The sequence below is a fragment of the Muscardinus avellanarius genome (assembly GCF_963383645.1).
Source record: "Muscardinus avellanarius genome assembly, chromosome: 3".
Taxonomy (NCBI): domain Eukaryota; kingdom Metazoa; phylum Chordata; class Mammalia; order Rodentia; family Gliridae; genus Muscardinus; species Muscardinus avellanarius.
Window position 1 is genome coordinate 48,530,884 of NC_137788.1, and position 14,879 is coordinate 48,545,762.

The following is a 14,879-nucleotide window of genomic DNA, read 5'->3' on the forward strand; positions in this document are numbered from 1 at the left end:
GGTCATAGAAAATGCTCCTCTTTATTTTGTGTTCGTTTCAGTCAGCTTGCTGTACCTGCAGCTGGAGAGTGTACAGAAAACTATCAAACTACAGGATGATCTTATAATGTAAGGCCACTTTGGCCAAAGGCAGTTAAGCAGTGGAAAGAGAACTATTTCCAAGCCTGTCATCCTCAGCAAAGGAGATTATAGACTGGCCAGGATTGATAAATGTTCCTTTTGTCAGAGCCCGGCACTTACCCATTTTCATTCCTCGCTTCATTTGTACTTGTCCCAACTTTTATTTCCTTTTTCTTAAACCTTGAGCCAGTTTCAAGGTCTGATAATAAAACTATTAGAATTTTATAACGAAGGCAGCCAGAAATTCCACACTATCTATTTTTTTGCTGCTGAACTTGGAATTCTGGGTGTCTTTCTTCCCAACCCCAAATTATTATATGTGGTATTTAAATTCTGTAATACGTTTAATATAGTAGTAGTATTTTAAACATTATGAATTAAGTCTTTTGTTGGGTAACTATGGTATAGATTGTAGTATAGGTATTAAAAACCTAGGTAGACTCATTTGGATTTAGATATTGATTTGTCTGCTACTAATCATTTTAATATCTCTAAACCCTATTTTCTTCATCTGTAAAATTTGTTTTTTTTTTAAGGTTAAAATGAAGCATCATTAAAATGCTAAGGCTATATGCACACACACAGGCATGACACCTACTCGTCCTTCCCAGATTTGTGGGAAAGTCCTTCCTTGTCATTCTCCCTCAGTGCACATGTTCCTGGAGCTTCTGCTGGAAGGCTCTGCATACTTCTGGTGAAGACCTGGGTTACAGAGTAATTCCTGTAGCTACTGGAAAGGATATGCCCAGCTTTTACAGTCTCTCTTGTGCCTTCATTTGGAGACACTCCTAAAGGATTAAGTGCACATTTTGGTAGCCTAAATTTAAGTCAGACCTTTCCGTTTATAACTTGACGATTTTTTTTTTCTTTTCAGTATTGGGGATGGAACCAAGGGACATTCGACTTCCAAGCTACACTCCCAGCCTTATTTTTTATTCTTTTTTTGAAACAGGGTTTCGAGTTGCAATGGGCCTCACTAAGTTGCTGAGACTGTCTGCAAACCACCATCCTCCTATCTCAGCCTCCCAAATGCTGGGATTACAAGCGTGTGCCATCATGCCTGGCTTATACCTTGAAGATTTTAAGAAATGTTTTACTGTATAGCAAAAATACAGTGATAGGCCAGGTGTGGTGACACATGCTTGTAATCCCTGCACTTGGGAGGCAGAGACAGGAGGATCGCGCAGATTCAAAGCCAGCTGTGCTGGCTTAAGAGACCCTCTTTCCAAATAAAAAAAGTATAAAAGTAGGTCTGGAAGTGCAGCCCGGAGGTAGGAGAGTTTCCAGAAACCCCAGTACCACCCCCCCAAAAGAAAATACAGTGATAGACTTGATTTTACTTATGTAGTCTAATAGTTTCCTGGGAGTGCAACATTATGAATTCTGTGATTGTAATGAGAAAAAAATTGAAGTGCAAAAAAAGCTAGCTTAAGATTTTTTTTTAAGTTTTTTTTCCTTTTAACAATTTTTTTATTGAACATAAATAGTATACATTTAAACTATATTTGGTGCCCTCTTCCCCCTGCCCCCGTTTTCCCTTCCCCCCTCCCACCAATGGTTGTCCAGGTTAACCATGTCTTATTCATAATTTTACACATGTTCAGGTGTAGACCCTCATTAATCAAGATCGGCCTTCCTCCTCTCCTATCTTACCATTCAGACTTAGCTAGTATTTTCCCTCCAATATCTGGAGTCCCACTGGTATCCTTTGTGTTTCCTAGTTTGGGCATATTAGAGGAAACATATGTATCTTTTTGATTCACAGGTCAGAGACTTTTTGTAGAGGTTTAAGAAATACTCCATGCAGTCCACTGGTCCAGTGGAGCATGTGAAATTAAGTAGATCCTTCTTGTGGACTGAAGCTTTCTCTTCCTCTGACATAGCTCAAAATATTATACATTCTTTTTGTAACCTTTACAGTAGGAGGACATTTTGGCAATTCTTTGCTTTGTTTGAGCCTAGCAGATAAATATGTTGTTATTGAGGCCTAAATTATAATCAGTACTTTATTTTTAATCATTTCTCTTTGTTTTGTTAAATCTAACAGTATTCTAAATTCTATGCTATATTAAAATTGAATGAGGAAATACTTAGTATGAATTAAATAGAATAATATACAGAGAAGTTCCAAACTGCTTCATAAATTATAGGTTATGTGCTGTGATAAAAATGCTAGGTTCCATCTGGGAATAATATTGGAAATTTAAAAAATTATAATCTTTGTGCAGAACAATTGTGTATTTACACCTGCATAATATAGCTAGCTGTGTAAAGTTCTGCCCCCTGTGCATTAAGAAAAATGTGTCAGGCTGGAAAACATCCAGAACATAGCAGCCAAAGTCATCAAGAGGCGGGGGTGGTTTAAAGATTTATACCCTTCAGCGTGGAATGATCCTTGGGGATATAATTAGAGAGATCTTAGACTTGGCAGGGGAATTAGGTTTGATCTAGTCCAGCCTATTACTTAGTGCAGGAATTTATCTTATGGTAATCCTGACAAATAGCTGGGCTTCCAGTTTGAATCCTGGACTGTGTAGTTAAGAGTATAGGTTCTGTAGACATCTGCCTGGGTTTAAATCCCAGCTCTACCACTTGCTGAATCACTGTGTTCTGCTTTCTTTGCTTACTGTTGCCAGCAGCTGTGTCCCTGACATGAGACAAAGTCCAAAAGACCCAACCTCTAACTCCCATCTAATATCAAGAGATCAACTGAGAATCAAATAGTGTTTTGTATCCTGGAAAAGATATATTTGGGGAATAGTAGCTACTTTAACAACAAAAAAAATGAATTTTAAATATAGGCTATAGTGGTGAAAGGGAGATGAGAGGCTTTGTAGAACAGATGACTCTAGTCAGTTGAAAGAATTTTTTTTGGTCATTCTAGAACAATAGAAATCGGTTCTATTCATTTTTCTCTGTGATAGCTCTTAACCTTATCAAACGTAAAATTATAAAAAGCATAGTTTTGGATGTGTGTTGATTTTTCTCCTAAGTTCCATGTATTAGAGAGTATTTTGTGTGTTTTGGCTGATATTTTGGAAAACCAAAATTAACCACTGATGGATGATAATGTTGTAGTGCTCTGTAATCCAAGGGATTTATGGGTTTTATATTATAGTTCCCTCAACTTGTTTGGTTGCCCAAAACTGGAAATTTGAAGTGAGTTTTAAAGTACTCTGAGTAATGTATTATTTAGTAGTGTATTATTATTATTGAGTGGATTATTTAGCTGTGAGTGACAGAAACCCTGTAGAATACGAGATGATTAACCAAGATAGGAGTATCTTGCTGTCCTGTAAAATCTGAGGAGCTGGGTCCAATGGTCAGGCCTGCTGGATCCAGAAGCATGGGCTTCTCTCTCCTGTTCCCTTCTTCCTAGCTGACTTCAGGGTTCAGATGGTGGCTTTGAAGGACCAGATTTTGTGATAGAGGAAGGGATCAAGAAGAAGCTGCCAGGGATATTTCTGCTTCCACGTCATTAGCGGGAGCATACGCCCATGACAACAGCTAGTTACAAAATGCCGAGTCGCAGTCTCTTCTCTGGGCAGTCATGTGTTCAGGTAAACTTGGGATCAACGTGAAGGATGCAGTAGATGCTGGGGACAGACAGCTGGCAGCGTGCCGGAACTCCATTGTTTACCACCTAGATCCCAAGAGCGATGTGCGTGTAATTAGGACAGCCTTAACATAGGAGGCACTCATTAAATAGTTGCTAGCCAGGTGAACGTTCCTTATTGTGCCTGATGGAATGGCTATTTATCTAGATGTTTACTTGCTCATAATAAATTACGATAAGTTTGTTCATTCTTGATGATTTTAAATATTTCTCATCTACCTTTTATATATAAGGTTTCACTAACACTCTTCAGATATGATAATTCTGAATTCCATAATATTTATCTTAGCTTTTTTCTCACTACTTTTTTTTCCCCATTGAAACTTGGAGGCCTATGAAAAAAATGTATTTTCGGGTCTGGGTGTTGTGGTGGTGCGCACTTGCAGTCCCAGTACTTGGGAGGGCTGAGACAGGAGGTTAGCAGGTTCAAAGCCAGCCTCAGCAACTCATTGAGGCTTTCAGCAACTTAGAGTGCTGTGTGCATGTGTGCCTCTGTTACCCTGAACGTCATCAAGATGTATGATTACACTGCACCAATTAAAAAAAGTAATCTTTTCCACAAATATTTAGTTGCCATCTCTTGGCAGTACTAAGAATACAAGGTTGACTAAGGTATAATTTCTGTTCTTAAGGAATACATACCAAAGTAGAAAAGAAGTTAAAAGAGAGAACTTGCAGTTAAATGATATAAATTAGTATATGTGGCCGGTCATGTTGACACACACCTGTAATTCTAGCACTTGGGAGGCCAAGACAGGAGGACAACAGGTTTGAGGCCAGCCCTAGCAATTTAGCAAGAGGCTGTTTAAAAAAAGGGGAGGGATGCTGGGGAAATGTAGCTTGGAGGTAGAATGCCTCTAGGTTCAATCCCTAGTACCAAATAAGGAAATAAAAGTGGTATATATGATGGCATATATGAGTAGAGACGTTTAGGGTATCATGGAAGAAGCTTGAGAAATTATTATGTTAATATAATGACAGCTTTTTTTTCTTTTTCTTTAGTTGGAGAACATCAGTTGACAGGCCATAAAGTGGCAGTTAAAATCTTAAATAGACAGAAGATTCGCAGTTTAGATGTTGTTGGAAAAATAAAACGAGAAATTCAAAATCTCAAACTCTTCCGTCATCCCCATATTATCAAACTGTAAGTATTTTTGTACTTGATAATATAAATGAACCGTCTTGAAATATTTAAAAAAGACTTTGTAATTACTTGAGTTAATCTTAGAGAACTATCCTTTTTTACATTTTTATTCGGTAAGTGTTGATCCTTTGCACTCTTAGTGTGGAATTAAGAATCAGTGTTTCAGAATCAGTACTGTTTTCACATGGTAAGTGCAGCCTTGGAAGGGAATCTGCCATTCACTTTACAGGGTATTCAGGCATTTGATATTTCTAGTTTGGTACATTTTGGTAATTTCTATTTCTAGTCACTTTACGCTAGCATTTTCTTTTTGGAAAAGTAAACTAGTTACTAAAGATTATCCACCATAGCCTGTTACTTATAGAACTGCAGATAACACTGTCCTTACTAATAAGTAAAGGTTTTAGGAAGGTGAAATAAATGACAAATTTAAAAAATTAGTAAATGTGAAAAGAGCTAATTAATTGAAAGATAAGTAAAACAAGTTAAGTTGATTAGACCCACGAAAATTAGATATTAAATATGCACTATTCTTTTAAATTGTTTAGAGTTATGTTTGATATTGATTGAGAAAACATAATATTCTAGAAATCAAAATTGCCTTTTCATATTTATACTAAATCTTGAATCAGTTTTGTAAAATCGGTCTTATTGAATACCTTATACTGATCTTTTTGCATAAATAGTTTTATATTATATCCAGATAAGCCTAAGGTAGGCTTATTTTATACACTAGGAGACTAATTAGTATCAGCAACTAGTCCAAGGCCATGTAGCTAGTCAGATGCAAGGTTGGTAGTTGAGTTTAGATCTGACACCGCTTGTCATGCTATCAGTTTCTGCTCCAGTACATGAGTCTCAAAACTCAAGTTGTGTAAGTCCCTCATAAAGTTTAAAATAAATCGTGGACCTCTGTTGTTGAGTTAGTTATTTTAACATACTGTTACTTAAGTATGTAGAAGTAACGATCTAGGCATATACCTCATATGGATATGGTTTTAAAATAATTATGAAACCAAAATATAGTCACAGTTTAAATACAAATAAAATAATGAAATTCAAAATGACATCACTAGTAAATTGTAACAAATAATGGTGTCTAGTAAATTGTAACAAATAATGGTGTCTTGTAAAAAAAAGCCAAGTCATTGGTTAGTAAGTTTAATAGTAGAAACATTAGGAAGAGTTCTAGTACTGTTTGTTTGTTTGTTTGTTTGTTTGTTTGTTTTGTGGTACTGGGGGTGGAACCCAGGGACTTTGTACCTCTGGGCTATACTCCCAGACCTATTTTATATTTTATTTGGAAACAGGGTCTCACTAAGTTACTGAGAGCCTCACTAAGTAACTGAGGCGGGCTTCGAACCTGCGTGATCCTCTTGTCTCAGCCTCCCAAGTGATGGGATTACAAGCGTGCGCCACCATGCCCAGATCCAATTCTGTATTTATATTTTGATTAAAAAGTATTGTTATGCCAGGCATGGTGGCGCACGCTTGTAATCCCCGCGCTTGGGAGGCGGAGACAGGAGGATTGCGCAGGTTCGAAACCAGCCGTGCTGGCATAAGAGACCCTGTTTCCAAATAAAAAAGTATAAAATAGGTCTGGGAGTGTAGCCTGGAAGTAGAAGGGTTTCCAGGAACCCCAGTACCACAAAAAAAAAAAAAAAAAAAAAGAAAAGAAAAATATTGTTTTAGAGGAAGCCTTTTTATACAAATATACTATTAAAAAGCAGTGTCAATATCCTGAGACTTTGTTGGTTCACTAAAATCAGACATTTAACTTAAATTGTACTAGTGAACATTCTTTGAATGTTAGTGTTAATGGGAAGCCACTTGATAGCCTTGTGGAGTTTTCTTTATCTGATATTGAGGCTACCAGGTAGCTGAGGTAGACAGAATAATGGCCTTTCAAAATGTCTGTGCCCTCATCCCTATAAACGGTGAATATGTTCAATGATACAGTGGAATTAAGGTTACTAATCATGTGACCTTAAAATAGGGAGATAATTCTAGGTTATTTGGGGGAGGGTATGTAAACACAAGGATTCTTAAAACGAGGGGTAGTCAGGGGAGGAGATTTGAGCACAGAAACAAGGTCAGGGTGACAAGGTGTAAGAAGGACTCTACTGACTGTTGCTATTTTTAAGATGGAGAAAGGGAGCCATGAGCCAAAGAATACAAGCAGTTTATAAAAGTTGGGAAATACAAATAAATGGATTTTGCTTCTGAAGCCTCCAGAAGATGACCCAGTCCTTAATTTTAGCCCACTAAGATGTGTTGGATTTTTAAAATACAAAATTGTAAGATTTGCTTATTTACTTAGTGGTACTGCGGCTGGAACCCATGGGCTTTCTACCTCCTGGCTATACTTTCAGACCTGTTTTATTTGGAAACAGGGTCTCACTGAGTTGCTGAGAGACTTACTAAGTAGCTGAGGCTGGCTTTGAACCTGCGTTGATCCTTCTTTCTCTGCCTCCCAAGTACTGGGATTTCAAGTGTGGGCCACTACGCCCGGCTCCTCACACTAAGATGTATGATGTAAACCATGAAGTTAAAGTATAGTAGCAGTGGAAACTAGTGCAGCATTATTCTTGAAAAAAAATTTTTTTTGAGGGTCTGGGGATGGGACCCAGGGGCATTCGATCTCTGAGCTACACCCCCAGCCCTATTTTTTATTCTTTATTTTGAAACCGTGTCTCACTGAGTTGCAGAGGGCCTCACAAAGTAGCTGAGGCTGTCTGCGAACTGTGATCCTCCGGTCTCAGCCTCCCGAATGCTTGGATTACAAGCGTGCGCCACCACGCCTGGCTTTTGAAATTCTTAAATGAGTGGCTGGTGCAGTTACTACTGGCATTTTGAACATTTCATTTAGTTTTCACTGCTGTACTTGTTAGTGAGTTATTGCAAATTGTTGCATTCAGGAATGGAGCCCATGCAGAGACATCTTTGAAACAGCATGAATATACCACTAGCTGTTGAGAGCTGGGGTTTTTGGTTTGGCATGCCATCGAGGGACCTGCAGTGATTCATTTCTTACACTACTGCTATGAAACCCTCATTGTTACAGTAAACTTGGGTGTCATGTGATCCTCTCTTAACTGTTTACTCACAAACAAAAAAATGAGACGACATGAAATTGCATACATTATTTAATTATAAAGTTGTCTTCTAGACTATATATACTAGAAGATCCCAGAATTTATATATAAAGGCTTTTAAAGATTATTATAAAGCCAGGCATGGTGGTACATATTTAAGTTCAGTTACTTAGGAGGCTGATGTAGGAGGATCTCAAGAGACCAGCCTGGGCAACCTAGTGAGACTCTGTTTCAAAACAAAAAATTAGCAGGGCTGGCAGCTCAGTGGTAAAGTGCTCCTGGGTTCAATCCCTAGTACCGGGGAGAAAATCATAAAATACCACTTACGTGCTTGGTGACTCACCACTCCTGCTCTTTGTTTCCTTCGCTTCAAAATGCATTTCCTCGTGGTGTCATTGAGGGATTCTGTGTGTTGGCACTGGTAGAATGCTTAGTATTTGGTGAGCATCAGCCTCAGAGCAAGAATTGGCAACCTATGAACTGATTCCAGTCCTTTGTCATGGTTCCAAGTGGCTTTCACTTAACTGAAACACTTCATATCTGACTTCACTCCCTGTTAGTAGTGACTTTATTTTAGTAGCTGAGTGACTTTTAAACTGAATCTCTTTTCTCTTTGCTATTGAGTGGCCACTTCCTATAAAAGCAGAAAGCTGAAACGGCCAGTTTAAAAGTTTCATATATTGGAATGAAAGCGGAGAGGGAAAGGTTCTCTCTGTATTTGCTTATGTCTTGTTCTCACCCTCTTACAATGCTGGTCCTACTAGAGCTCACTTGGGTATGTGTCCTACCTAGTTCCTGGTCTGTTCCTAAAAACACAGATCACATTTTGTCAATAAGCATTTGCCATCATCATCGTGGCTTAAAAACTTATTTTTGATGTTATATTTGTCGGTGTTTTTTTCCTCCATTTCTATTGTTATTTCAATTTTGATGTGACTGTCTCATTTTGGCTTAGAATTATTGAATCATTTGCTATCTTATTTTCCAAAGATATAGAACATATTATAGAACACTCTTAGAATTGCTCATAAAGTAACTGACAGAAGTGAATTTAGTATTTAAAGCTTTTGGCTTTCGGCCTTGAACTTAATTTATTCAGCCACATCTCCTCTTTAATTGTTGACCTGAATTTAAAATAAAAGAGTACTCATATTCTTGCTACTGAACAGGCTTATTGACATAGCCTCCGAGTAGTGATTTCAATAGGGAAAGAGACCTGATACTTAGTTTTGCTTGTTTTATGGGTCTTGACTAACTGCCAAAAACAGTTTCCTTGTTGCAAGATGAGCCTCTAGAATTAGCCAGAAAGTTTTAACACTAAATGTGAAGAATGACAAATATTTACTGAATGATTTCTATATTAACTCAAAATTTTAAAAAAGTGTGTATATATAATCAGCCAAACTTATATATATGCATATATGTGTGTGAATATGTGCATTTATATGTATATGTAATATGTATGTATATATGTATATATCATATATTATATATGTGTGTATATATAATATATATTATATATATGTGTGTATATATATTATACACACACACACACACACACACACACACACGAGTGAGTAGAATAGGGAGTTCATGCAATCAGAGAGTAGCCAGGGACCAAATCTCATAGGGCCGGAGGGCATCACTAACAGGTGTGGGCCTTGTTCTGTGTGGGGAACTTGCAGGGTTGGAGGAGTGACATACAGGCTCTAGAGTAGAATGGACAAGGAGACAGACCAGTTAGGACGCTGTTGCTGTATGTAGCCTAGCTGAGCAATTGTTGCAGCTTTAACCAAATGACACTCTAGATTTGTTCTAATAATACAATATATAGCAACTAGCCAGGTGTAGTTATTTAAATTAAAGTGAATAGTTTAGCTCTCTGGTCATATTAACCACATTTTGAGTAGTTGATTGCCACATGAACTTAGTGGCTACTGTGTTGGACAAAACAGATATGACATTTCTATCATTTTAGGAAATTCTGTTCATCAGTACTTGTCTAGATGGAGAGAAATTGATTAATTCATTACATATTTTAAAGGTAGAACTTATGATGGGTTGGAAAGGGAGAAATCCATATTTTTAGTTTGAGCATCTAGAATTTTAGGTTTTGGCTTAAACAACAAGATAGTGACAGTGGCACCATTTGGAAGGATAAGAGGAGTTAGAAGAGAAACATAATGGGGCAGTGAACATTAAGGACACTCTTTAGCCATTAGATATCCAAATAGAGATGTTATATGTTATCTTTATCTCTATAGTACCTAGCACATTAGTAAATATTCAATAACTACATTGCAACATACTTAGAGGTGACATTTGGACAAGGTCATGATAGTTTTGGAAGGATACACAAGAGCAAAGGAATGAGTAAAGAATATGGTATGCTGAGCAGGGTGCGGTGGTGCACATTGTAATCTCAGTACTTGGGAGGCTGAAAAGAGGATTGCAGGTTCTAGGCCAGTATGCAGTAATTCAGTGAGACCCTATTTCAAAATAGGAAATAAAATAGGGCTGAAGGTGTTGAATGCCCATGGGTTCAATCCCCCTAATACTACACACACTGAAAAGCATGTGGTGTACTGGGTATAGACAGTCTAGTGTGGCTGGTGCACAGGGTATGGTGCATTGAGTATATATAGGGAAATGGAGCAGAATAAAGCCAGAGAGGTGGGTTGTCAATCCATTCATTTAACAAAGACACCATTTAGGTACTGAAAATATATCAGCAGACAAAAAGACAATGGTGCTTATATTTGTGTGTGTTGGGGAGGAAGAGGGGCATGGATAGTAAATTCTGTATTAGTAAATATATGTTAAATCATGTAGAGGTGAGAGAATATGCTATGCAGATAGTTGGAGAAGGAATATTATACATAGAGGGAGCAGCTGATACAAAGCCTCTGAAGTGGAAATACCTGTAGGCCAGAAATCAAGGAAGTAGAGTGATCTAGGGGAGCTGGAGAAAGAGATGAGATGAGAAACATGCAGGACAGTCCCATGTGGGGTATCCTGGAACACTGTAAGAACTTTGACTTATTCTTGAATAAGATGGGACACCATCCAAAGAAGAGGTAAGATATGATCAGATTTGCATTGAGATTGTAGCTGAGCAAGTACTGAAGTCAGGAAGCCAGTTAGGAGTCAGTTGCAGTAATCTGGGTGGTTTGGAATACAGCATCGTGTGGAGGTGTTGAGAAGTAAGCCTATTCTATATGTACTTCATTCTCTGTGTGCACATAGCATCTTCAAGGTTGAGTCATCAGCATTTGCTGACAGATAAAATGTAGGTTGTGAGAGAAGTCAAGGATGACTCCCAAGTATCTGGCCTGACAAACTGATGGAGTGGCTAGTAACTGAAATGGGAACAATGATAGGAGAGACAGGTTTGAGGTGGGATGTTGGGGGTGGTATCAAGCGTTTGAATCAGGTTTTATAAAGTTGAGATGCTTATCAGGCCTCCATTAGAAATGTGAATAGGCTATTGGATATCTGAGACTAGAGTTCTGGGAAGAGGTAGGTAGGTAGGTTGGATGGATGATACTGAACAACTTAGACGAGATTACAAAACTCTGAGTGTAGGTCGGTAAGAAGTACTAAGCTTTAGGACACTGTGATATCAACATGTCTGGGACAGGAGGAGAAACCAGTAAAGGCAAATGAAAATGAAGTCAGTGAGGTTGGAAGAAAAACAGGAAAAGCCGGGCATGGTGGTGCACGCTTGTAACCCCAGCGTTTGGGAGGCTGAGACAGGAGGATGGCACAGGTTCAAAGCTAGCCTCAGCTACTTAGTGAGGCTCTCAGCAACTTAGTGAGACCCTGTTTCTAAATAAAATATAAATTAAGTCTGTGAGCATAACCTGGAGCTAGAAAGCCTCTGGGTTCCACCCCCAGTACCACACACACACACACACAAAAAAAAAAAAAAAAAAAAAAAAAAAAAAAAAAAGAGAAAAACAGGAGAATCTGGTATCTTGCAGGTAGAGAAAGAGATTATGAAGTGCTCCTTTTACTGCTGAAAATACCAAGTAAGATGAGAACTGAGAATTAACTATTAGATTTGGCAAGGTAGAGATTACTTTTTTTTTTTTTAAAGAACCAATTTATTGGAATGGGAAAGGCAAAACCTGATATGAAGGGGGTTTAAGAGAATGTGAGGTGAAGAAGGGAAAATAGCTGTAGACAGAACTGGAAAAAATAGGAACGGAAAAGAAAGGAATGTGGAGTCTGAAAAGGGTGGTGGAAGGAAAGGTAATGAGAAAGGAGGAGGTTCGCCTTCGAGGCCATGTGTGCAGTGGATCTTTATGGATATCATTTATGCCCCAAATGGTGACAACAGTAGTAATGGGGAAAAGATACTAGGTGGCAACAAGGGGAGTTCGTAAGGAGATTGGTTGGTGACCCTAACGCGGAGAGGGGGGCTTTTGAGGAAGGAAGCTTTGAGAAATTTTTTTAGATCGGAAGTTCATTACCAGACTGCAGGTTTAAAATTTCATTACATTAATGTGAATGAATGAATCTAGACTCCATTCAGCAATAGCTCAAGAAAGACATGTTTTTGACGGGAGATATGCAACACCATCTAGTTTTTCAATTGGAAGTAAATAAAACAAATCTGATCAAGACTTTAAATCCAAGAGTAGGTTAGAAATTGTGCCTTATACTTCTATAAAGTATGGGTCAGCAAAATTGAGGCCATGCCATCCCTGTAGGACAAAACAGCTGATTGTATCTGCAAGAGAAAAAGATGGTGGAGCAAAGTATAAATTAAGAGACATCAACTAATTGCAGTGTTTGAATTGTATTTATATCCTAATTTTAAAAAATCATGAAGACAAAAAAAATTGATGAAAAAAACCTTCTTATTGAATATTTAATGGCTTTTTGCATATGTGTGTGATATGGGGGATTCTACCTCTGAGCTACATTGTCACCCCTATTTATTTTTTATTTTTGAAACAAGATCTCATTAAGTTGTGGATGGCCTCACTAAGCTGCTGTGGCTGGCTGCAAACTTGTTATCTTCCTGTCTCAGCCTTCCAAGTCCTAGGATTACAAACGTGTGCCACCATGCCTGGCTGACATGCATATTTTCTAAATTTATGCCTGATAATGATACTGCATATATACATACATATATTTTAAAAAGGTGTTCTTTAGAGATACATAGAGATATGTTTACAGAGAAAACACAAGCCACATTCAGTGTGAATTTGTGATTAAAAATATACTTTTATAAAGTTAGTAACCAAGACATATTAATTATCCTGTATTTTAGACTATTATAGAAATGTTGATTTATTCTCTATGGCTGTACATAAGTAAGAAAAGCACTGTAAAAACCAAAAAAAAAAAAAAAACAATGGGCAAAAGACATAAACATTTCATAAGAAATGTGTATGGTGTTTCATAAGTGTTGGAGATTATATAAATCCACAAGCTTGCTAATGATTTTAGCATTGCTAAACTCTTTGGAAAAGAGTTGGCATTCTAAAATTGAACATTCACATGCAATGTGACTCAGCAATTCCACTCATCAGTATATATTACAGAGAAAATCTTGTCATGTCCAAGAATGTTCTCCACAGGAAATAATAGTGGAATTGTAGAAATAACATAAATGTTCTTTAGTGGCAGAGAATATGAATAAATAGGTTCTCAATTAACAGAAAAGTAGGTGAATGATACAATAGAATATTCTATAATGGTCAAATTGAATAACCATAGCAAACAATAATAGGATGAATTGCTAAGTTTTTTAATATATAGTGTGGTACCCTTTGTAAAGCTAAGAACGATGAAAATAAAAAACACATGAATAGGAATCATTCTTATACACATGAATGACATATATGAATAGATGGGATACACACGTACATATTTGAATCTATGTAAAACTGTATGAAAGAGAAAGCAAGGGAAGGATGAGAAGACTTAAGGATGATGGGTGGTTCCTTGGGGAGGGTACTTCTCTCTGTGGTTAGGTAGCAGGGACTGTCATGACTTTGTCTTTTTGTGTGGGTGTTAGATTTATTGGTGTTTATTAATATTAAAGTAGTAATTTAAAAACACGTTCATGGACCAATGAAGATGAGTGTCATAAGCCAAGGATAGTGATTTTTTTTAAAAACAGTGCTGGGGATTGCATGTAGGGTTCTATTACTGATCACTATGTTTTTATGTAACTGAAGTCTAGTCTATATATAGCTATGCAAATAATATTCCTAAATCTCAACAAATAAGACTACTGGAAAAAAAAATTCATGAATGAATTCTTTTGAATTTTTTAGGTTTATTTTTGGCTAACCTTAGAAGGATTTGTTTCCTGAGTTTTATATGCTGTTTTATATGAAAATAGCCTAAACATGCATATAACTTTCAGCCGAGGAATGCTTTGGTTTTGTCTGGATAAATAATTTTGTTTTGGCTGGGCATGGTGGTACGTGCCTGTATCCCAGTACTTGGAAGGCTGAGACAGGAGGACTGCAGTTGAGAGAGGCCTGTCTTAGCACCTTGTAGAAACTTAGACCCTATTTTATTTTATTTATTTTTATTTTATTTTATTTTATTTTTGGTAGTACTGGGGTTGGAACCCAGAGGCCTTCTACCTCTGGGCTATACTCCCAGACCTGTTTTATATTTTTATTTGCAAACAGGGTCTCACTAAGTTGCTGAGAGCCTCACTAAGTAGCTGAGGCTGGCTTTGAACCTGTGCGATCCTCCTGTCTCAGCCTCCCAAGCACTAGGATTACAAGCGTGCGCCACCATGCCCGGCCTTAGACCCTATTTTAAATAAAAGATTTTTAAAAAGAGCTGGCTGCCAGTCAATTGGGTGTGGAGGCATGCATTGCCTGTAATCCTCGTATTTGGGAGGTGAGACAGGAGGATCACAGGTTCAAGG

General features: G+C 37.6%; 1 protein-coding gene across 1 annotated transcript in view; it reads left to right on the top strand.

The window, feature by feature from the left end:
* Positions 1-14,879, top strand: part of PRKAA2 (protein kinase AMP-activated catalytic subunit alpha 2) — a gene marked incomplete at both ends in the record, with an annotated part of 50,248 nt that overhangs the window by 14,880 nt on the left and 20,489 nt on the right. The window contains one exon of the mRNA XM_080692603.1: positions 4,739-4,880. Within this exon, the coding sequence (XP_080548729.1) occupies positions 4,739-4,880 (142 nt within the window). The remainder of the gene's footprint in view (positions 1-4,738; positions 4,881-14,879) is intronic.